We start from the raw sequence: 25,535 nt of genomic DNA, 5'->3' as shown, positions 1-25,535 counted from the left end.
GCTGGGAACAGGGAATTATTTGCAAATAGTAACATTGCTTGGTCTGACAAGCCCCAGTTTGAGTTGGTAGGGTCAGAAATTGGTATAAACAACATTAAAGGATGGCTTGTATCAACAGTTTAGGTAGATGGTGGTGTAAAGATGTAGGGGATGTTTACTTGGCTCAGTTAGAACCCATTGGTACAAAGTAGGCACAGTTTAAAGAGTATGTTGCTGACCATGTCCATCTGTATGAACACAGTGTATTCACCTACTGATGGCTGCTTCCATGTCACAAAGCTCAGATCATCTCAAACTGATTTCTTGAAGATGATAAGTTCTTTATACTCAAGTGGCCTCCACATTCACTGGATATCAATCTAACAGAGCACCTCTTGGTTGTGGTGAAATAAGAGATTGGCATCGTGGATCTGCAGCAACTGTGTGTTGCTACCATGTCAATAATGACCAAAATCTCAGAGCATCTTTTTAGCACCAGTTCATCTGAAAAATTGATGCGGTATTGTTAAGGTGTGCATGATAAAGTGTTTGGTGAGTGAACAAACTTGGCCTTCATCAGGATCATCATAAACCATACTGTATACAACATTTATATTAAGATATGGACTGAGTAGAAAAAGAGAAATATGTATCAGTTACATTCGCACACAAATACAGAAAACGTGATTAATTCCATATTTGATCCATAAACTGGAGGAGGGAAATTACAGAGTGGAATTTGTTTTGCCCCCAGGTTTTTTATTGACGTGTACATTACTAAAAGGAACTTTAAATAAATAGAAATCTTCAAAAAAAAATAAATACACTTATAAAAGTTTTTTTTGTTCTATTCAGAGAAACAAAGATGACTGTGGTGATTCTGAAAGCTTGTCTAGGCCTCTTTTTTTACCCTAAAAGGTAAAATTGATCAGGAAACTCTAACGGAATAAAGAAAGAATAAAGTCTTAGGTTTCATTCATAATGGTGAACAAATGGAAAATTATTATTCAACTTTGCAGTTTCCTTCAGCACTTTTTTTTTCACTTATTATCTTTGTTCCCCAACCATCTACCCAAACCTACACGTTTTACACGTTGCTCCACAACTGAAAAAAATAACACCAGAGCCTATTTACAGCAACTATTTCATTAAATTAATGTAGCATCCCAAGAGCCAGACATTTCTACAATAAGCTGGTAGAGGCCAAAACTGAGCTAAAAGCAGAGGATTACATTCTTGTGGCCGATATATGATTCCAAATACTGGAAATTGTCCTCTGTCTATGGGCTATGTAAATAACTTACTTTTTTGCTAACAATATTGTTTGTAGTCATATGTTCATAGCTTGTTCACTTCCCCCAGGCGACAAAAGAAATTGCAGTTGACTGCAGGTTTCTCAGATTGAATGCAAAATCAGCAGTTTAACTTCATTAAAAGGAGGGAGGGGGAAAAATGTCTATACGATATAAATAACTTCACAGAAAATATGCAACATACAGCTTCTGCTCTGACTGTTTAAGGCCCGCTAGGCTCCTGTCACTTACAGTGTCATAAAAAACAAAGTGTTAAACTTTGAAAACTGCCCTTTGCATGAAGTGTGTATTTCCTCTTTCATTTTGCTTGGCAAAGAAATTGTAGACTCCCGCCACCCCCCCGACGGGGCTCTGGATTATTAGCTTAAGCTCTCTAAAAATATCCCTTTGACTGTTTAAGCCTCTGACAGCAGCAACATCTCACACATTCTGATAGCTTTATACTAACTATGGCTGCAGAGGGCTCATGCACTCTGCCTGCTTTGTTATCTTTTACCTTGTTTGCCCGAAGAGGAGAAGGAGGAGAACATGCAAGCCCTGAGATCTGCAAGAGTCCTCTCTCTCTGTCTCTCTTTTTTGGAATCGGACTCGAAGGAGATCATGAAAGGCGAGCGTGCAATCACAGCAATCTCCGAACAAACGAGATGCCTTTTCTTTTCCCCCTCCTTTCTTTCGAGCACGAGAGGATTTCGCCCAGATGTCACTCCAAGCACTTGTCATTGCTGCAACAGCTGTAGAAGCACATGGGCCGTCATTTTAAAAACCGTCTACCACAACATCCCAAAACAGCACATGTCAACACGCGCAGCCTGAAACATAAGATTTTTGAATATTAACGCTATAAGCTCCTTAAGGAACAGTGGCTTTAATTGCCCATCGCTCCAGTTTTATTGGCTGTATGGGTAGTCTCGGTAATTGCATATTTACCGCCATGCAATATTTATCATAGCAGTATATTAGTTTTAGCCGAGCTTTACAGCGCAACATATTTTTGATGCTGGCATTCATAACAACTAGAAATTAATAAATTCCTAAAAGGGATTACACTGTACACATGTGGCTCATAGACATTGCTTCAATTATCTGTTCTTCTTACACCCACACTCTCTCGATAGGCTTTTCTCACAAATATTATAGCTGCTAACTAGAGAGAGAGAGAGGCAGAGCCATGCACTGCTCGGCAGCACTATAGTTATTCCAGCCTTCACTCGTGTGTCTCTTAAATGCTTTGATATGAAATATTGCTGTTTTGACAAGACATTTTTCCAGGCTGCTCTTGTCCCTGCGCGTTGCCTCGTGCTAGTTGGTGATGGAGCGTTCCTGAGGAGAAAAGTCAATATGTGGTTGTAAATAAAGGAAAATAAATGTGAGACCCAAGCCCTCGATAGATTGAAAAGGCAAAGAGAGGTTAAAAGAGAACACTACCTTCTGCTGATTACAGAACTGCTTCTCGACTACAGCAGCTAATTGTCTAGCCTGTGTGTGTGAGGGGCGCAGGGTGGGGTGATGAATTGACATATTGCTGGTGCTGTGATGTTGATCCAAGCCAGGGAGCCATGAGGCTTTCCTCCAGGGACCAGTAACCTTATTGTTCCATGTCATCTCCTCCCCTTCTGTTTGAGGACCAGGTTGTCAACCTCTCCCCAAGGTCACACAAACACCACACCCCCTCCCATACACACCCTCCTCCTGCAGATAATTGGATTATTTAGAATCATAGCATCAACTTATTATCCTGTCTGGGGTCAGAAGTGAATTTAGTGCAGGAGGTTGTCTGTCACAATTTGTGACATCGTTCGGAGCTGACAGGCAACGGCTTCTGTCATCAGTTAGAGGATCGTAACACGGCCTATTTATTACTCACATGTTGTACATCACAGCTTACCACACTGCAGATAATGTTCATGTTCTTGGAAGACAGCTTCATTGTTTTTTTACATTAATGACTGCACAATATGACGAATCAATTATAGCAGTAGTTAGTACTGCTTTTCTGAGTGTATTTAAATGCATCATTTATTGGTTAATTTTTTTGGGTTTTTTTAATGTATATTTTCATTTTCCAGCCGATGCCCATTTCAGATATGGTTCATTTGGCATTCAGTTGGTGATTTATCTCTTTTATATAATATAAAACATTATTTAGATACTTAAAAGGTTTTACTTTGAAGTTGTTCCCGTATATATTTTTCCATTGGTTTTAATTGTTTTATGTATTTAATTTAAATATATTTTTAGATTTGTAATTTTACAGAGAATGCATTAAAATGTTTTTTTACAGTGTATTTAGCTGTTAAATATACTTTGTTATAGAAGTAAACTTTAAATGTTTCTGTGAGCCCTGTAATGCTATAAGTGTATTATTTTTAGATTTTTTTTTACTAACACCAGCTTGTACCTGCGACCACTGGGAGACTACATTAAACTATGAAACGGCGTCAGTGAGCGGTTTTCGCGATTAACTCGCTACAGCCTGCATAAACGTTTAAGTGCACCTGTTAGGAGACTAAAGCAACATAAAGTGGGCGCTGAATGCCTGCAGTGTTGGGGATTCCCACACACTAGCACATATTCATGGTTTCAGTGATGGTTTCAAGGCTGGAGGCTGATGGGGTGTTATCTCACGCTGCTCTGGTAAGATGAGATGATGTCAGGCTGTAGTTTAAATGGGTGGGCTGCACGCCTATTAAATCAGGAGTTGGCAGAACAACACTAACTCAGGTTACTTATTCTCAAGTGAAAATGGCCAGACATGCGAGGAGCGGAGGGAAGCGAGATGTCTTTACTTCACGTCTGGTGTGCGACACTGTGCTCTGTTTGTGACTCTGTAATTAACTGCTCATTTGTCTGTGTCTTATCTTTTCCAGGAGGCGGCCACGTTTGCCAAAGAGCTGGGCTTTGAGGTGAGTTGACCAGCAATTGCACACTAAAAAGATCCTAAAGGTTTATTTTTGCTGATAATGAAGTTCTTTTTGGACAGTGATTGATGTGCTATTATACTCTCCAGGCCTTGCAGCAGTTGCTATGGAAACCTGGCAGTCGTCATGGTTTCTTTGTTCAGCCAGCTCTCTGTTATGACGCACTCTGCTAGGTCTGCACCCAACATCGCCTACAGATGTTATTTATTGAATTTTGAAAAGCCTCTTGGGAAGCTGAGAAGTTGGGCATGGTTTCAAGCTTTTCTCTGCAGGCGTGGGGCTCATCAGGTTGCCTGGTTAAAAAGCCTCCTCATTATCTTCATTGCACTCAGGGATCGCATACTGTATGTCTCCTCTTCACTGCCATAGCATTACACTACACTGAGCGCGCACCGTCGTCTTTTAATAACCAAATTACAGCCACCTGTGATTTTGGATTATGGAAATGAAGATTACAGAAAGCACGGTGTGTTTTAACGTGGGGCTGCCTCTTAAGTGTAAAGTGAACGTTCCCTTAGTCTATTTTTTCCTCGTGTTTTTGCATATTCCTTCCATTGCTATTTAAATGCAAAAATCAAAACACAAATAGCCGATATGCGAGGCTTTTTTTTCTTCCCTTCACATGGGCTCAGGTATTTTAAGTGCCTTCTCTCTTTCAGAGGTAGCGCTGCCTTGAATATGTCTCTGCTCTGTGTGAGTAATTGTCATCCAGAATCACTAACGGTGTGATCAACGTGACTGGAATAGAAATGCAATCCTGATGGCAGTGACAGGTTTAAGAGAGGAGAAGGGATGAAGGCGGAGGTGGTGGTGCTGTAGGGGGGTGGTGGAATTGGGGAGGTGTTAGTAATGGAGCGGCCTCACATGGAAAAAAAACCCCACAAAGGGCAAAGTGAAGACTCTCCTAGTAGTTACAATTCTTTGACATTTTCCGTGTCAACCTGATTTGGCAGAACACTCTGCGAAATTGCATTGGATGAATGTGATTTCTCAGATAACATCGGTGGTGTGTACTGTACTTGGCGCATTTCTAGATGGCTGTGGTTCAAAGATGTTTTCTTCACCGCTTTTTTTTTCTCCTCTCGTCACTTTCTGGTGACCGTTTTAAACTTTACTGGTACAGGCCGGCTCCCGTAGACCAGTCATACCCTGGCAAGTCCTCAAAAATATGAATATGCACAGTTTTAGCCTGTAAAACTTTGATTCAACCCGGAGATGGGGGATTAATTGTTAAGGCAGTGTTAGCGGAGGAAATTTGTTTTTTTTGCAAATACACAGTACACCTGTATGAGTTCATATGGATATGTTTTGTCATCTTTACATAATGTATAGAGGTCAAAAACGGCCCAAAAAATTTCGAAAAACTCCATAATTTTCACAGTTTCCTTGTACATGTACAATGACAATAAATGGCTACTCTACTCTATTATAAAAAAAAACTAAACTAAATGCTAATAAAAAAACCCAATTAATAATCTTATTATTTTTTGTTTTTACATTTATACTTACTCGTTATTCAAACTATGCATATAGGTTATGAACAAATATTGTACTAAAGTACGGAAATATAATTTAAGTCTCGTTTTATATATTTAATACCATGATAGTTATGCTTTTTTTAATTATTATTTTTAGAAAGATTTTTTATCATATATTTTGATGGATTTTGGGATATTAATAACACATTTTTTTAAACTACTTACTGTATTTATTTATTTACTTTTTTAGGTTTTTCTGGTCTCCATAATTTAAAATGTCATATATTAATTAAATAAATTAATTTTAAGACTCATTTACAAGCTTCCACAAGTAATTAGATTAAAAAAGTCTTACAAGTCTTACAAGATCCACTTACCAGAAATTTTGAAGAGCTTTCAGCCTTATCCGATTGCCTTTAGCAGCAGAAGGCATTTGTTCGATTCATAGTTCAGTGGCAGCCTCTGATGCCATAGAAAACCACCTGTTAACCATATTCTAATGGTTTGAATTGCTTTAAAAAGTAAAATAAAGTTGGCTTGTGTTCAAAGCAGAGTAGGTTTTCTTGAAAACATCAATATTCAAACAATCATTTTTACCTTACAATTATTTTATTATTATATTCTATCATTTGTAGTTTTTTATTTTAGTCTTATAGCCAAAAACATTTGTTCTTTAACATTTGCCGACTCCAAAGAAGACAAAAAGTTAGACTTGCTGTCTGAAACGAAACATGAAGGCCACTGAGGTCGATTGAAGTTCAGTAAAAGTCCAGGTTAATTGGGGAAGGTCGGGAACTATAATTGGATTCTATGACCCTAAAGCGCCACATGTATCCCGAAACACTGTTATCATCACATTATGGGTGACTAACAAAAATGACAGCAGCCCTTCTTCAGCTTAAACACAAGATAAAAAGCTTTCCTCTCCAAAACAGCAATCAGCAGATCTGAACACAGTCGCCTGATTGTGATCTGTTTCCTTTAAATGCTCAAAGAACTCAGCATCACAGCTCTAATTGAATCTCTCCCTCGCAGTGTTTCTCAAGCAGCATGCAGTGGAAACGATCAGTTTCTCACTGGCTTCAACACAGAAACACAATTTAACACCCTTGTAGAGCTTTCATATTTCACGGTTTGTTGATTTATGTCTGATCAATTGCCTCACAATTGTAAATATTGCCATTTGTCAGTAGTAAACCAAATTGACCATATCATTTGTCAAGTCATTTGTCTGCACTCGCGCTGAACGTTATTTTTCTGTATCGTTTTGCCCCGGGAGCTTGTCAGGTAAGTGTTTCTGCCTGGCAGAAAGGAGGAAGTTAAGTTAAGTGTGCTTGTACGTGTAAAGGCTAACCCAGGAGATCCAATTGTAGCACGTCAAAAGTTTTTTATACTAAAGGATGAAATCTCAAAATATGTAGGGAAGTAAACATTCAATTAGAAAATTATTTCTAAATCACGTGTCCGAAAGTGGACCAGTAGCGAGACTCACAGCTTCCTGTCTTGTCTTTTAGTCATCTGTTGGTTTGTTTCCAAAAGACACAAACTTGAGCTGCAGTGACTGCCGTGTTCGTCATCACTGCTACTGGGCGAGTTTAAAGAAGCTGATCGCACCCTTGACCCCCCTCTTTGTGGCTTTGCTATAAAAGTGCTCACTCTAGAAGTGATAGTTATCTATATGGGAGCTGGTGATAGACTGAAAAAACCTCGTTCAACAAGAAACACTGTGGATTGTAACACTGCAGGCCAGTAAGCTTTCAAGTCTGAACAACAAGGTAGATTTTCTGCATTTTTAATTTTTTTTGGTAGTTTATTTTCTGACTAGTAGTTGGAAGATACTTTGAAAACTTAAACACTAGCACTTTAGCGTAGCTTTAACGATAGCTTCCAATGTGATAAAGTTGGATATGCTGGGTTTCCATTTGACACATTTAGTGTGATAAGCTTAGGAATGAAACACCTTGTAAAACAAAACTCTTTACAGAAAACATTTACACCCTTTTTACTATTTTATGTATGTAGCACACAACTTATTTACCTTACAGATTTACTTTTGTTGATACTAAAGCTACTTTCAGCTGCTCCATTATTCACACATTCACACAGGTAGCTCTACATATATTGGATCTGCAGATGTGCCGGACGCCCTTCCTGAGGCAGTTCTTGATGGTTTGGTGGCTTTTTCTGGGATCAAACCAGCACTAATAAAGTGTAAAGCACTGATTTATTTATTTTGCAAAGCACTTATTGTGATTTTTTTCAACATGGATTGGATATTTTCTTTTATTTCTATGGGTTGCGTACCATGTCATGGGTGTTGGCTGACTGATTGCGTCTTTGTCAGATCCTAATGAAGAGTCGTGTGAGGTTTCTTTTCCTGCTGAACTGCTTGAAAAGTAAACTTAAAATATCATTTTACTGAAGAGCACCTGTTGAATCAGCCTTCAGAGCCATGTGGCACTTCTTTTCTTCCTTTTTTTGTAAACTTGTGTTTGTGTTATTGTGTGCCCTACCACCTCTGGCCTTTAGAACATTTTAGCTCCTAAAAGCTCAGTGGAGCCCCTTTTTTTTATGTCAGTGAACATAAAACCCAAGGGTGACAATGTGCCGAAGCCTTGTGTGGTTTTGCATTCAGTGTCTGGAGGAGTGCTTGTGGTTACATCCAGTCACAGTGACAAATTGCTCTTTTTTTTCGCCGTCGTCTGCTAACGGCCTCTGTATTAACCTCACCATTAGCACTTACTTAGAGTGTTACACCCATTTTTCCTCAGCCCTGGGTCTCCCTGGACCTCTCAGGCCTGATTAAAGGACGTTTGGGAAGCATTTAAAGGTGTAAAAAGCTCATTGGTTTGAGTGAGCCAGTGAGCCTGGTGGTACTGGGCTGGAGCCTATCTTTCTGATTACTCCCATAATCACAGTATTTGCTCACCCCTGAAGGTGCTCAAGCGTTCGCTTTGATACAGATGCTAGAGGCATCTAGTATCCCTAATGCTAGCTCCTCAGTGTGCTGTATTACAGAAAAGCAGTCCACCCCACTGCGAGACGGCGATAAAGACGTTCTACCTGCTCATAGTACATCATGATGAGTTAATAATAAAGTAGCACTGACAGGTGTGGGTTTTTTTATCCCTCTCATGATCAAAGGCAAGCACTCTGGAGAGTTCTGTCGTCTCCAGGCGAGAATATCCATTCAGTGCAGATGCTGAGGAGAGATGGCCTGTTTCAGGAAGAGAATGATACAGTACACGCACCACCTATCCCTTCAGCTTGCAGAAGTAGCTTTATCTGACAACAGCATATCTTAACACGCTTATTTTCATCTCACTTAGGGAATATGACATTCTAATATTTTCGCAATTCTCCAGTAAGTGCGTGGAAGCCTCATTGAGCGTCCCTATTGATCTGTTTCAAAATGGGTTCACAGCCCATCTGGTTTCATTATCACTTTGATGTGTCTGCCTGGATTGGAAAAATCTGACCTCTCTCAGTCACACGCGTGATCTTTGATTAACTCTTCAGAAATTGCTCCTCATGTTGCATTCGCTCGACTCAACACATTCTCACCCGGTGGTCTGGTGTTTTTCACAGACAGACGACATCGCAGAGATTGCAAAGAAAACCCAAAACCTCCCCAAGGAGAACACAAAGAGGCAGCGAGTGGTGGTCTTCACCCAGGGCAAGGACGACACCGTCGCAACTGTCGGTATGCCATTTTTCTTTTCAGGGTTCTTTTTTTGTCTGCTTATCTACACACATTTTCCACTCGAAGCCATCCCATCTTTGGCCCCTTTTGGACATCTTTACCCTTCACTTAAACCTCATATCTCGAAGCTGCAGAACACAGCCTTAAATAGATGCTAGATCTCTGACTGAAGGGAGCAGAATGCTATCAGTAATTTCTTTGAAGTTAAGCTCCAATATTGACACCAGATGTTTCAAAAAAAGAATGCTTGCACTACATTCTGTCATTTCAGAGCATAAAAGAAGCGTGGGGGATGCAGAGAGCAGGCATTGATTTGTGAAGTACTTCTAACTTTGTCTTGGACAGACTCCAGGCCAGTCCTCAGCAATTTTTAATGCTTCAACTCTTACATCCTGCCCTATTTTTCTTTCCTTTTTTTTTTGCAAAATGCTGGCAGAGTGACCTTGGGGAGCGGTTGACAGAGCTGCCCCTCAAATCAATCCAGTTTCCTTTGATACAGGGCATATTTGTTAACAGGACATTAAATGGCAGTGTCATCATAACTGAGCAGGGGTTGCAGGTTTAAGCAGCGTGAGGAGAGACGATAGTTTCCGATTACTGCTGGAAGCCTTTGCCTTTGTTTGGAGCCACGGGGCGTCTCTCCTCATTGCCCTTGCAGTTCAGTTCCGACTAGTTGTGCATGGGGAGAGATAGCCTCAGGTAAAGACTCCATCATATCACTCATCGCTGGGGACTGCGGAGAGGCAGTGCAACAGCAAGAGTGTTAGCGCTGCAGGACAGTGTCCTCACATGTGTCCAGCGTTCTCAATTTCATCCTGCTGGAAAGAGTACAGTGGGGCAAAAAAGTATTTAGTCAGCCACCGATTGTGCAAGTTCCCCCACCTAAAATGATGACAGAGGTCAGTAATTTGCACCAGAGGTACACTTCAACTGTGAGAGACAGAATGTGAAAAAAAAATCCATGAATCCACATGGTAGGATTTGTAAAGTATTTATTCGTAAATCAGGGTGGAAAATAAGTATTTGGTCAATAACAAAAATACAACTCAATACTTTGTAACATAACCTTTGTTGGCAATAACAGAGGTCAAACGTTTACTATAGGTCTTTACCAGGTTTGCACACACAGTAGCTGGTATTTTGGCCCATTCCTCCATGCAGATCTTCTCGAGAGCAGTGATGTTTTGAGGCTGTCGCTTAGCAACACGGACTTTCAACTCCCGCCACAGATTTTCTATGGGGTTGAGGTCTGGAGACTGGCTAGGCCACTCCAGGACTTTCAAATGCTTCTTACGGAGCCACTCCTTTGTTGCCCGGGCGGTGTGTTTTGGATCATTGTCATGTTGGAAGACCCAGCCTCGTTTCATCTTCAAAGTTCTCACTGATGGAAGGAGGTTTTGGCTCAAAATCTCACGATACATGGCCCCATTCATTCTGTCCATTCTGGCATCGTGGTGCCAGGACAACCACCTCCAGCTGAACATCAGCAAGACCAAGGAGCTGGTGGTGGACTTCAGAAGGGGTCAGCACAGAGACTACAAGCCCATTATCATCAATGGAGCTCCAGTGGAGAGGGTGCAGTCCTTCAAGTATCTTGGTGTCCACATCTCCTCAGACCTGACATGGGCTGCTTACATTCAGGTCCAGACCAAAAAGGCTAGGCAGCGCCTGTATCACCTACGACAACTGAGGAAGTTCAGGGTCTCTCCAAAGATCCTCAGGATTTTCTATACAGGCGCTGTGGAGAGCATCCTCACACAGAACATGACATCGTGGTTTGGGAACAGCTGTGTGAAGGACCAAAAAGCTCTCCAAAGAGTGATCCGTACAGCAGAACGCTGCTGCAGGATTGCTCTCCCCCCGCTTCAGGACACCTACTGATGGTGACCTTTGTTACTTTGGTCCCAGCTCTCTGCAGGTCATTCACCAGGTCCCCCCCGTGTGGTTCTGGGATCTTTGCTCACCGTTCTCATGATCATTTTGACCCCACGGGATGAGATCTTGCGTGGAGCCCCAGATCGAGGGAGATTATCAGTGGTCTTGTATGTCTTCCATTTTCTGATGATTGCTCCCACAGTTGATTTCTTCACACCAAGCTGCTTGCCTATATTGTAGATTCACTCTTCCCAGTCTGGTGCAGGTCTACAATACTTTTCCTGGTGTCCTTCGAAAGCTCTTTGGTCTTGGCCATGGCGGAGTTTGGAATCTGACTGTTTGAGGCTGTGGACAGGTGTCTTTTATACAGATGATGAGTTCAAACAGGTGCCATTCATACAGGTAACGAGTGGGGGACAGAAAAGCTTCTTACAGAAGACATTACAGGTCTGTGAGAGCCAGAGATTTTCCTTGTTTGAGGTGACCAAATACTTATTTTCCACCCTGATTTACGAATAAATTCTTTACAAATCCTACCATGTGAATTCATGGATTTTTTTTTCACATTCTGTCTCTCACAGTTGAAGTGTACCTCTGGTGCAAATTACTGACCTCTGTCATCATTTTAGGTGGGGGAACTTGCACAATCGGTGGCTGACTAAATACTTTTTTGCCCCACTGTATTTATAAGCTGACGTTCGGTTTAATTTACTGGTGCCTTTATTTCCATCTATAAACCATGCTGCCTTTTTGTCCATATTCTCAAAAGACTATGATGGTTTGATAAAGAATAAAGCAGCTGTAATGAATATTTTTGTGTTAACAGTGCATAAATCAGCTATGTTTAACGTAAACGTGTACACTTAAAGTGATGAGCTCACAGAATATTTACTTGACTGTGCAGTTTTTCACAACTATACTGTATCGTTGTGGAAAGCTGTAGTTTAAATTTGGTTCATTCTCAGCATTTTTTGTGGGGTTTTTTTTAGTTTTCAGTGATAGCACTGGAATAAATTCTCGCTAAGCTACCTGTCCATTAACAGTTACCTGATGGTGCTCCTTCAGACGGAGACCAAAATAAGAGCTCAAAGAAGACTGACTTTGCATTAAGTAAATGTAAGAATAATTGTAAATGAATGAACAAACTTTTAGGTTATAAAATGTCATTTTTTAACCATTTTTCTGGCTTAAAAATGTTTTCTATGGGTTTTTTAAAAAAATTATTGAGTAGTTAAATGAATATTAACCGAAATATAATACACAATATTTTTATATGTCCCAGTGTGCCTGTAATGGCACTATGCCAAATGTATGCACAAAAACAAAACAAAAGGTGTTGTTATTATCAAGTATGCTGCTGATATGTATGGGATTTTACAATAATTGTGACGCAGTTTGCAAAAAGTCAGGTAAAGATGCAGAGATGTAGTGATCGGTCAATCAAGAACAAGTGGTTTTTCTTCTTAACTTCACTGTGGCTGAAAAATATGGTTTATTGAACAACTTCTGATGCATAAACAATGATAAAAATAATAAACAAACGCGATATTTCACCCTAAATCCTTGTCCAGCAAACCTCTCGGCCATGAGGGGAAAGCCCCCCGCTCAGCGCAGCCATACGCCTGGGGGTGCGACCTGTCCAGTCAGCTGGAGAAATTTGCCCCCTCACTGATGCTGCCGACCTTTATCCATCTTTAGCCTGTGGCGATAAGACTGTGTGGATTGGAATCGATCCACCGTTTCTTGTAAACCTAGTGGACTTCTTATTACAAGTTTAGTCATTTATGAGTCTGTTACCGCAACAATTCAAAGAACAGACACAGTTTGACAGCTTAAATAAAATATGCTTGTTAATATAGAAGTTTTGAAATTATAGGAAAGTTTTAGGTGTATAAAAGATGTGCTGATGCAGCTGGTGTGTATGGAATTTTAAACAATTGATGAAAAGTAATCAACTTTTTGGGATGTTTCTGGCTAAATGATAATGGGATTGCATTACGGTCAGCACATCATGCCATTCCTTGAATTAACTTAGTTCAATGGCCAATAAAAATAATAGTAATAATAAGAAAACATAATTGCTGCTAACAAACTGAGAAGAAGACGCACATCATAATTATTCAATTCAATTTTATTTATATAGCACCGAATCACAACAGTTGCCTCGAAACACTTTATATTATAATGTAAAGGCCATACAATATAACACTGAAAACCACAACAGTCAGGTTACATTTGGCGACAGTGGGAAAAAGAAACTCCCCTTTTAAGAGGAAGAAACCTCCAGCAGAACCAGGCTCAGGGAGGGGCAGACATCTGCCACAACCATCGGGGGTGAGGGGAGGGAGACAGGATGCCAGAGGGTAGTAATGAGTAATGGTTAAATGCAGAGTGGTGCATAAACACATGGTGAGGAAGAAGAAACACTAAGTGCATCGTGGGAAGCCAGCAGCGTAGCCCAATTGCAGCGTAACTAAGGAAGGATTCAGGGTCCTTTTTTATTGAAAAAGAAAGTTTTTTGCCTAATCTTAAAAAGGTTGTTTGATACCTGAATCCAAACTGAAATAAAGAAAATCTACAACACACCAGCATAATACAAGAAACAAAAAGTACAAGATGAGGTGTGATTTTAATATGCAAATCAAATTTATTTGCATCTGATCCTGTGGCTCTTTGTTGTACAATATATTTGAATGTATCTGGAAAGGTTCTCAGTCAAGAGCTTGGAAAGAAAAGCGTCTGGACTTCTTTAAGTTGCTTGAAGACGTTTCACCTCTCATCCGAGAAGCTTCTTAAGTTCTAGGGTCAAATAGTGGAGAGTCCCAGATTTAAGCCCTATGGGAGTGTCCCCAAAAGGGGGTCATGAACCCCCTGTTCAGGAAATCTCAGGAAATCACATGATAGGGTGGGGCTAGGTTTCGCAATGAGCTCACCCGAAACCTTGGCTGATTGTGACCTACACTCATTTTCACACCTTGGCTCGTGTGATTAGGTAGAGGATCAAAATGGGGTTCATGACACTCCCCTAGGACTTAAATCTGGAACTTTCCACCATTTGACCCTTAGAACTTAAGAAGCTTCTCGGATGAGAGGTGAAACGTCTTCAAGCAACATAAAGAAGTCCAGACGCTTTTCTTTCCAAGCTCTTTAGAATATATTTGAATGGTTTAAAGTGTACCCAGTTTCTTGCACTATGATGGTCTCCATCTTCCCTGTGACCCTGAATTGGAAAAGCGGTTAAGAGGATGGCTGGACTGATGGGTGGACAGCGGCAGCTTTGATATATGCTGTTTCGCATTCATTTAAACTTTCCACAACAAAGATTCAAACATTTTCTTCTTGTTAATTTAATCACACAACTTCATAAATTAACAGTGTGATGTGTCAGTATTACCCCAAAATGATTCCACTTAATAAGCGATAATACAGCGTTACTGCACGGGCTTAATTAAAAGCATATATTTTAATCGAAAAGGCTCATTTGAATTTTCATTATCAAAGTCAAATTCCTCGAAGTGAATTTTCCTTTCATGAGAATTTAAAAGGAACTCTTTAAAGAGAGTCCCGACATTTAAAAACCAACACGAATCCATCCATTGTGCTGGAAGTGATGGATAATTCCTGCCTGGTTCCCTCATTGCTCCTGCATGAACACACAGCCGTGCGCCCCCGTGAACTTTATATAAAATACATGATGAATGCCGGCTGGATGAAAGACAATGTGTTTCAGGTGTCAGCTACAAAGGCAAACATGATAAATGTCATTGACTGTGCTATCATTGCAGTGGAGCAGTTACAGTAGTAGGTGTATCCGTAGTGGTGTGTCTGTGTGTGAACATCACTGTTCACGCCAGCCAAATAAATGTCAATGTAAAAAGAGAATTAAAGATTTTCATTTCCCAGAGGCGGCGCTCTAATAAACTTGATCTCTCATTTTGTTTGCAATTTGTCCTCCTGTCAGGATTTGATCATTTGCCAGCCTCTGCATGTCATGTTAAACCATTTTATAGTGATTAAGGATGGGAGAATGCCTTCCCCCGTGGTATAATTCTCCAAAAAAGAGATGTCAATTTGTTATTGTTCTTTTTTTTCTCCCCCCCTGCCCTTCATTTGGAGCCTTTCATCACACCACCGCTTCAAACGTGCCTTTTAAGAGCTGGGAGCAGGGGAAAATGGCCCTTTATTTAGCTGCCACTGACACTGCGGAACTACACTGGGCTTTTGCTTATACACCCATTATAGCAGTAATTAAGATCATTGTGCCCTGAACCTTAAACGGTGAGGAGATCTAATAAATGATCATTCAGCAGGGGTTGCTGCTCTAATCGCTGATAAGGACTTGATAAAGCCTGACTCGGCTCCTCTGCGAGTTTTAGGGCTCTCGGGGGGGCAAGGCAGGCAAATTTCAAAAAAACTCCTCTATACATGGTAATTGCATCAGATGGAGAAACAATATTGACTACAACACATGCACACACTCACACACACCTCCAAATAACATCGTTTTTTGCAGTAGTTTGTTAAAGAAGTGCCCCAAATTAAACGTCGTAGCATTATTTGAAGCCCTGCTTGAGCACGTCTCAGTAGTCGGTTTAAAGAGGAGGATATTTATGTTGCTTACTTCATAATAGGCAAAATCAATTAACCGCCTGCGCTATGAGAAAGACCTCCTCTCTTTTTCCTTGGCGTCTCACATTGAAGTGTTTTCTTTCATGACTCCCTGAAAGGATATTGGTTGGCGATGATCTTTTGCCTGTGGTTACAGTAATTACAGGCATATGTCCTTCTTTTCTTTTTTTTTCTCTTCTTCTTCTTCCTTAACTCAGTTGTGAACAAAGATGCTGGTTATGACGGGGAAACAGATTGAATGTCAACTTGCTTCTAACCTGTCACATTTGCCAAGAAAGCGGTAATGTTGTTTTCCTCTCTAGGCTCCGAATTTTTTTGGCTGAAACGCAACAGGAATCATTCCAGAAGAGGAAATAGTATTCTCAGGGAAGTTTCTCGCATAAAGATGTTTCACTCTGTCGAGCACTTTAGCTCATGAATTCTAGCTGAATATTCATGTGTAATTCCCAGTCGCCGGGTACCTCAGGATTTAAAATGATGTATTAATTGTTTTACTTGTGTAGATGATAAAGTGCCACAGAATCAAAGTTAATTTTAATGACCTGCCAGCTATTTGATCAACTTGTCAAAGCAACATTATTGAGGTTTGGAACATCACCAAGTATAGCATGTGATAATCTCAGAGTCAAAAAGAAAGAAAAGAAAAAGCTCCATATGCTCATTTTCATCTTATACGGAGGTCGTCTTATTTGCACGTATAGTCACTTATTTTAAAGGAAAGCCTTTTTCAGTCACTGTTGTGCAGTGAATTGTCATTGTTAGAAAGAATAGCCGATAATAAAGGACTTAATTGATACTCATTTCAAAGAGACGCCTGTTGAAGGAATTTCTTAAGTTTAATCACCACCATTCAAGAGTTGTAATGAGGGAATTATGAAGAGTGAATTAACAAAAGCACACAATTATAGCTTACTGGAAGGAAGTATTTGAATTCCTTTGAGGTTTTTTTTCCTCATTTTTTTCTCCTCTCTGGTGCAGGTTACCTGTCAAAGCACAGCCATACTACAACTCCCACGTATTCACCGCCAATCTGCTGCTTCACTCATTTTTGTCAGACTCAATTCTAGGAACGGGAATATGGTAGTGTTTAAAAATAAGTATAGCTGAGTTATGCTGATTGGAAATAATGTTGCCGACCTCATTACTGTGAAATGAGTTCAGATGTTCGACAAGCCAGAAACAACAGAGTATTTTGGCAGGATCTTTTCTTTTTTTATTATTTATTGTGATTTTCATGGCTGATTTTTGCCAGTGAGATCTTTGCTGCAGACGGCTGGAGAATTCTTGGAGTGTAACTCGAGGTAATATGTCAGTCAGATTCGATAATTTGCATCGCTGAGGTTATATGAACTCTGGCCTAGCAGGAGTATAAAAACTTTGCCCATGAATAAAGGCTTTAAATGTAGGATGTCTTATGTGCTTTCTTGGATCTGGAAATGGCATTGAAAGCACTGTGCTGCCAACACTGAGCTGAGCAGTCACAATGTTTTATGATCATTACTTTTTATCATTACAAATGCATCAGATTTAAAAAGACTAAAAGATAGAACAGAAAGTTACACTATTTTGTTGAGCAATCCCTAGAACGATCAGAGATTATTGTTTTTGAGGTTTGGGTAAAAATTAAGCCCGGACAAACCCCCAAATATGTTCCAGTAAGTGGAATATTACATGCTACCACTTTGCTGTTGGTTGTAGAGCTTTTCATAATAATTACTTACTAACATAAATAAGACTTGATATTTCTTGAAACAAATAGGAAGAGGGCCTTAAACTAAACATATTCACTTCTAACCTAATATTACTGATAATAGAACTTAACTAATTAAAACTAGACTGTTTATAACTGCAAACTTTCAGCTTATGCCTGATAATAAACAAAACTGCTAAAAGTAACTGAGGAGACAGACTGGTGCTGATGTAAGAGAGAAGCCATGCTCCTCCTCCTCCACCTCCAGGTGAGCCTCTGCAGCCAATCAGCATCAGGGAGGAACCACAGAGAGAGAGCGTGAGATGAAAAAGATGACAGAAAAACAATATATGGATAGTAACACAAATGTTTTTTATATCTTTTTTTTTTTACAAGATTTACATGGATGTGTTTCAGAAACAAAACAGTTAGTTGAAAGGAATTAAAGTAAACAAAAGTAAAATGTGAAATGAGTAGAGGGACTGAACACAAGTGAACTTAACACAGGACAAAGAGATGAAGGGAGACACTGAGGATGAAACTAATGAAATACAAGCTGGAACTAAGATAAAAACTTAAGACTAAATAGCAAAATATAAGATAAATCAAAGTAATAAGAGAACTAAGAATTAAACAGAATGCTTAAAACCCAGAGTCAAGACCCAGGACGGAGGGTGATGTCACTGAATGATGGTTCTATTGCTTTACCAGAGCAGGCATCAGCCAAACAAATAACATTTATTCAACTCCTCTAATGTTAGTGGATGAAATTGCTTTAAGCACAAATCCAGACATGGCAGTTAAAAATGTAGGAGAATGTGATCATTGCAGTGATTAATCAGCCTGCTGTATATGGACAAAGTTACTGAGAGGCAACTAGCTTGGCTAGCTCGCTCCAGTAAAGCGTGATCAGCCAAGTATCAGGAACACCCACCTTCCAGCATTTGCCCTCAATTATATTACAAACATGGGCATGAATAGCCGAGCAGTTATTCCTGTTCGACTTCTTTGAAGTCCACTGCCTGGAGCAGATGCATAGTTGATGGATTGTAATGTAAATCTGCGGCAGACGAGGCTGCACGGTCACAAATAACAGACAGGCATGTGGACATCTGCGCTGACCTTCACTCTTGCAGCCTGATGACGAAGTTTATGTCATTGGGACCTGAGCAGACTTGCGGACTCAGAACGCATAATCCCGACTTTGCAAGGATGTTAGTTGACAGCCTTCTGAGGCTGCATTTGACTGTTTCATCTTGCAAACCGCAGATGTTTGGAAAATTGGATTTTGGTCAAATGAGGGTGTTATTTACATTCAGGGCTGATGACTCTTGATTGATATTGATTATGATTTTGTGGCATGACTGGGGGGAATTTTTCAGGGCTTCCTGTAGCCAGCGGATATCTAGTCCAAAGCGGTCCAAATTTCCTGTTCCACCTGCCAATCAGCGTTTACGAAAGATCTAATGAAAAACCAAATCTTTACAACTGCATTTCAGTGAATCATCTGCTCACCTGCGTGCAACCAAATACTAAAGACAAATGGAAACCCTGCCTACAGATATTTACTTATTTTTATGCAGATATGTATTTAACTAAATGGCCTGTATTTATATAGCGCTTTTAATATTCCCTAAGGCCCCCAAAGCGCTTTACATATCCAGTCATCCACCCATTGACACACACATTCACACACTGGTGATGGCAAGCTACATTGTAGCCACAGCCACCCTGGGGCGCACTGACAGAGGCGAGGCTGCCGGACACTGGCGCCACCGGGCCCTCTGACCACCAGAGGTTTCTGTTTCACTTCTTTCTGTTTGGTTTACAGAAAGAAGTGCGCCAATTTAAAAGGAACATTCAGGAAATGTGACAGGTTAGAGGCAACGGGTGAAGTGTCTTGCCCAAGGACACAACGACCAAGACTGTCGGAGCCGGGGCTCGAACCGGCAACCTTCCGATTACAAGGCAAACTCCTAACTCTTGAGCCACGATCGCCCCGTTACATGATGGATAAAATTGATATTGAGACAAACAAGGAGCCAGTAAGACACGGAATAAAAAAAAGACCCATCTAACAGCAGTAGGTCTAATAGATCCGAGCCCTTTTTAATGAATTCTGTCACCTTTGGGTGGTGTTATCACAGAGATGAGCGCCACTTCTTCTGAGACGTTACCTCGTTTTTGATCTGTTTTCCTAATGAGACCTGACTCCTCCTTCTGCTGCTTCAATATTTAACTCCCGTAGACATATTTACACCCACATATTCCCTGTTAAGAGGCATTTTTTGTCGTCTAATGAACACCAGTTTCATGCAGAACAAGTGCAGCGGCTTCACATTTTAACGCGCCCGAATTTATATCCGCAAAGTGCATCCCTTAAAGGCGACCACATCTAACGACTTCAGATTCTTAAGCGTAGAGTAGATGACAAACTGTAATTTATTATTAGCACATTTATGTGCAGTTAATCATTTGAACAGGGAGGAGGATGCTCGAGCTTCATCTGTGGCTTTAATTAAGCAAAGTCGTTACGCTAGTAATTAGCTGATCCTGAAAGGATTGTTGTATTATTTTAATTTGTTATCAAAGTGACAATCGGCTGGTTCCTTTTACAAAGAGATTGTGTTGTTAGGAAAACACAATAACTCTTAATCTGATACGTCTTCAGCTCCTGACCTGTGACACGCTCCCAAGCTGCTCTTGAAAGATGTCTTTTTCAAGCACAACCTGACCACGTGTGTCTTTCAGCTAGCGTAGTGCAGTAATTTCTTTACATCGGGTGTTGAGCATGTGCTCAGCTCCAGGTTGTGTATCTTTTGCCCTTTAGGATGAGAAAAGAAAGGTATTCAAAAATATTATAATGTGCAAAGTCTCATCTGCAGTGCAGATATTCCATAAGCTCTTGTTGGATTAGCAGGGAGCCTCATTAAACAAGTTTTTTTTTGTAGTTTTTTTTTCCTCGTGTTCTCTTTAAACTCCCAACCTCTTTTTCTCAATAAGAGGTCTGTCAGACTCCTCTTGTTCCTTTTATCCACATGTCAGTCTTTTGTCTCCTGCACCTTTTTGAAGGTTCACGTCGGCACCAGAGCCCTTGGATTGTTTGAAGATTGTGTGTGTGGTTTAGATTGTTCTGACATAAGTTGCTGATTTAATGTCACTCTACACCTCGAGACTTTGTCATCTGGTAGAATTTTGTTTCTTTTTTTTTCCTTCTTCCTCTCCTTTAAACTGGAAGTCTCTTTGAAGTGCATATGCTACTGATAATTGAAGCAATATAATTCACTGAAGATAATAAAGAGAGCCTCATTTAATGGATTCTGTTCTGAACTAAAATGAGTCACAGCCACAACTGCTCTATGATTGTTTTTAATTTATTAGAGCGTTGGAGGATCTTGGATGAGGGATGTTGCAAATTTGTCCATTAATCTAACATCATATTTACCTTGTCATCCACGCTAAGATAATACTTAATTATTTAATTTGCTAATGAACCTAATAGAACAGTTCTCATAGTTTTCTTATATATATAATACTTAAAGCCAAATGTTTACTGATTGTAGCTTATGAATATGATTTGCTGCATGCAACCGTGTACCTGCACTGAATTTTGCTAACTTTTTATTACTTGGCTATTAGCACCCAATGCAAAGCTAAGCTGTGGTATGAAAGTGTTTTTGTGATTATTAATTATTTCTGAGCATGTAAAGCAGTCGTAAAATGACATAATGAAGAGCATTTTACAAGATACTATTATAGTTCCTTTTCAATTTAAAGCACAAGGCAAAGAAGCACAATATATGAGACCTGCAAGCAATAAAATGGATTACCCCTGTGATAACATGGTAATTAATATAACACCTGGTGTTTGTGCTTTTGCATAGTTAGAGTTAGAAACTTTTTTTACAGTTGTCATTTGCTAGAATGGAGACAAAACACAATAAGTAAATTGTAATTGAGAATTATTTTAGCCATAATATCCAGGAGGTAAGCGTTTCATGCGGATTAAGTATTCCCTCTGGGATATGACCAGAATCTCATATGCGGATAATGATATATATCACACAGTAAATTCTGTTTATTAAAGTTTATATGATGTCCACATTCTAAGGTTGTTACTTTACTGTATATAAGCAAATGATTACATAAAATATTGCTATGTAAAATACAAAACCCAAACATTGTATTTTCAAGTTTAAACAGTTTAACTCTGGGATTTATTTTGAGCACCTGACAGTCCGTAAACTCTCGCCATACTGCATCACATGGTTCTTGCATAAGCAACGGGAGAGATTTGTGCTGTTTGAGCCCCTTGTGGAGGACGGTGTGCGGCATAATTTACACAGGACAGCTTACTGGGTCATGCAAGAGCAAATGACATCCGCGCTACAGCGTTAGCAACTCCTTTCATGCTGGTATTCATGTTCTCACCTGCATCCGCGTGTTGTAAGATTGCAAAATTGCATTAAAATGACGGAAAATACTGCTGCAAGGTCAAAAAATAAACAACAGAGGTTTTGATTTCATCACCAGATATATGTTATCACACTGCACAACCCTAAAGACAACACTGTGCTGTGTTATTTGTCACTAATTAAAACATGCTGAGCAGCAGCAGAGACATTAAAATCACATTACATAAAATATTGAAATCACTCTGGCACAATAAAGCCTCAATAAGGCGCACTTGCAGGTACAGGAAGAGAGACTTGTAGCAGCAGGTAGCAACAGGTGACAGCAGACAGCAAAGAACAGAGCACGCAGACTGAGGACAGTTATTATTTTCCTGTACACAAATATGTATCACAGCAGGTATGAAAACTGAACCATTACAACGCGTGTAAATGACTCTGTTATTGTTAGTTTCTCCAGAATAATGAGACGGGTCCCGGCCCGGTCCTTGATGATTTTGTTAAATGGTGTGATGAGTTTCCTCTCCTCAATTAAACTCATCCAAGACAAAAGACGTGATCGTTGATTTCAGAAAACGCACTCATGCACACGAGGTCAAGTCCATTAAGGGTCAGACGGGGTAATGTGTTCAGTCTTATCTTGGAACAATTATTGATTCAAAACCGAACTTTGAGGAAACCTGTGAAGCCGTGTGCATAAAAATTGGCACCAGCGTCCTGTTTGATGAAACTCTATCACTGATTTGATCTTATCTTGCCTTTACTGAGTCTTTTTTTAATCTTTGTCTTTGGTGTCATGGGTTGGAAACTCACTTAAATTGTTAAATGGTCTAAAAGGGCAATTGGTGAGTCACAGCTGAGCCCAGCTTCCCCGTCCACTAAACAGTTACAGCGATTGGCTGGTTTGATGAGGACTGGCATCCATTGCAAAGAGCTTTAGTTTCTTCCTGGTCCCACAGTGGAGAACAACAAGGTTTAAAAAACAGTTTTGTTCCAACGCTCACATAGACTGTGACGTCTCCGTTATTTATTTCTTCGGTATGTTGTATTACGCTCACCTGCTGTCTGTGTTTTTGAAAGTGTTTATCCGAGGCTGAATGAGTCACTCACTGCAGACAAAATCTACCAGTGGTTGTAAATAATGTAACCTGAACCCGACAGCACTGAGCGCTGTTTCCGTCTTGGCTTGTTGTTTGGCTTTTTAGATATTTGGTCACAGATCAACCGAAGTTACTCTAATCATCCAAAACGAACGGCAACGTGTTCATCCAGGCTCGACCAGAAGCCACATTTATTATTCACGTCTCCTGTTTGCCGTTCCTGTTTTCAGATTTACTCCTTGGGTAGTTCATGGATTTTAAAAAGTGTTAGCAAATATTCACCTTGCGATATTCACCTTTGTTGACAACGATGATTCAGAGTGAAGATTTACTAGTCCTGCGAAAGCAAAAACGATTAACTGCACATAATCTTTAGCTGTGTACTTAATAATTAGAGGAAAAACCCCCGTGCAGAAGTGCTAAAATAAAATAGCCAATTATTTTTTATTTTAAGAAAGCCCTACAGTGTGCAATGACCCCACGAAGTGCGAGAAATAATAGCCTACAACTTGAGACACAAAGAGAGAGAATAACGCTGAAGTTGAACTTTAATTACCGAGTCTTCTTGTGTCCCCTCTGTAGGTGATAGGGTGACTATGTTCCCTGTTTTGGACATAGACCAGAATGATATTGTGGACACTAACGGAGCCGGAGATGCCTTTGTTGGAGGTATGGCATTATTAAGTGCATATCTTCATATCTGTGTACAATCCAATTAACCTTTGGTACTGGCCAACTATGCAATGTAGTAAAATCTCCAGATTATATGAGTGTGACTTTTACCCTGCTGTTTTTTTCCCCACTCTGATCATAGCGCCATATAAAACAGCCAACATTTATGTCCTGTTGAGGAAGAAGCAGTCCCTTTTTCTAGAAGCAATTAGTACTTTGCTCATTTTAACCCTAACTGCTCCCCCAAACTATTCTCGGAAGTGATTGATGGCTACAGGTTGACCTCTGCTCTTCTGTCTACCCAGGATTCCTCTCGGCGTTGGTCCAAGAGCACGCGTTGGAGGAGTGCATCCGGGCCGGACACTACGCGGCCAATGTCATCATCAGGCGGGTCGGATGCACCTTCCCGGAGAAGCCAGATTATCACTGATGCACCCGAAAATGCTGCGCACGTGTCTTTTCCACAGAAATACTTGTATTTGTATGTTTCGGGATTTTACGTATACTTATTTTCTATTCACAGTGACAGACTGCATGGGACTAATTACCTCAGCTTGACTATTTTATCAAACTGTTAAAAAAAGGAAAAATAGCAGCTCTGATGTTTTAATATAAGTCAAATACTGGAAAAATATGTGTATGTTTAAAGGCTTATTCTGCTAAAATCTGTCTATTGGATGTAAAAAAACTGAATACCTGCAAGCCTGAGAAGGCTGTGGGAAAGTGTCAAATGTGTAAGCACATCTCAAGAAACAAATCAACATAATCTGCCAAACTTCACTAACATTGATCCATATTTTTTCCCCACTACAGAGCAAACACTATGTCCCAATAGCTCCTCCTCGTAGCTGGGGGTTTTGTATTTTAGTGATTTATAGGAAACTTGATAAAAGCTAATAATAAGCTGATCAGTAGCAGAGAAGTGCATTATCCCGAAAGAGTGGTTTGAAAGGTTTCTCCGGGTTCTGGTGACTTCTTCATAGACCCTGAATCACAGCCAAAAAAATAAAGATATATTTACAGAAACTTCTCAAGCCATTCCTGCCACAGAAGCCACTTCTCAGTTTTACTAATTATCGTAATATTTATTACTTTTCAAACAATAACTGCTTTGCCTGTAAATCGCTAATTACGCTTATTTAACTGGAGCTTGTGCACTCTGAAGAGACGATAGTGACACTGAAGTGGTGTAATTAGCAGTGAAAACTATAAGCGCAAAGCTGTAAGGTACAAAGTTGTCAGCGTAATCTGTTTTGGGGGGGGGGGGCTGTAAAATAGAAACAATACCACATTTCCACTTCAGAGTATTCCTTTAATATTTAGCTGCCGTGCTGCAGCAATCAGGGATTGGGTACTGACAATCTTAATAGATAATGAGATAAAAGTGAAACATGTTTTTTTTGGTACTATTGAAATAAATCAACTGATCCCACCATGAGACTCCTGGAGAATTTTGACATCTAAGAGCTGTTTAACCCAGAGGTGATGTTTATTTTAGGAGATACAAAAAAGAAAGAGGATATGAAAACAATGTTATAACCCACAGAGTTTGTGAATTTCCTCATTATTTAATCAGCCAGAGGCACACACTCTCATGCTAATCACTTTTGGATGGCTCAGCACCCTCCATTACGGGCCTGGTGTCCTGGCTCTGCTCAGCTGCTGCTCCACCCTACCCCTCATCATGCTTATTGGGTCCTAACTGGACTCTTGTGGTCTGGAGCTGCACTGCAGGGCTGCAGGAGATCATTTTTCTCAGTTTAAGG

General features: G+C 40.1%; 1 protein-coding gene across 5 annotated transcripts in view; it reads left to right on the top strand.

The window, feature by feature from the left end:
• LOC113028358 (adenosine kinase) overlaps positions 1-25,207 on the top strand; it is a 127,643-nt gene extending 102,436 nt beyond the window's left edge. For 4 of the 5 annotated variants that reach the window (XM_026178565.1, XM_026178562.1, XM_026178563.1 and 1 more), the window contains 4 exons: positions 4,160-4,195; positions 9,277-9,391; positions 23,680-23,766; positions 24,075-25,207. In XM_026178565.1, coding sequence (XP_026034350.1) covers positions 4,160-4,195; positions 9,277-9,391; positions 23,680-23,766; positions 24,075-24,199 — 363 coding nt within the window. In that variant the 3' untranslated portion in view covers positions 24,200-25,207. Of the gene's footprint in view, positions 1-4,159; positions 4,196-9,276; positions 9,392-9,662; positions 10,236-23,679; positions 23,767-24,074 lie in introns of those variants that run through there. The other variant, XM_026178566.1, reaches the window with a different exon arrangement.
• The last annotated feature ends 328 nt before the right edge of the window (positions 25,208-25,535 follow it).

This window comes from Astatotilapia calliptera, chromosome 8 (assembly GCF_900246225.1).
Source record: "Astatotilapia calliptera chromosome 8, fAstCal1.2, whole genome shotgun sequence".
Taxonomy (NCBI): domain Eukaryota; kingdom Metazoa; phylum Chordata; class Actinopteri; order Cichliformes; family Cichlidae; genus Astatotilapia; species Astatotilapia calliptera.
This window is presented reverse-complemented; position numbering and strand designations above follow the sequence as displayed.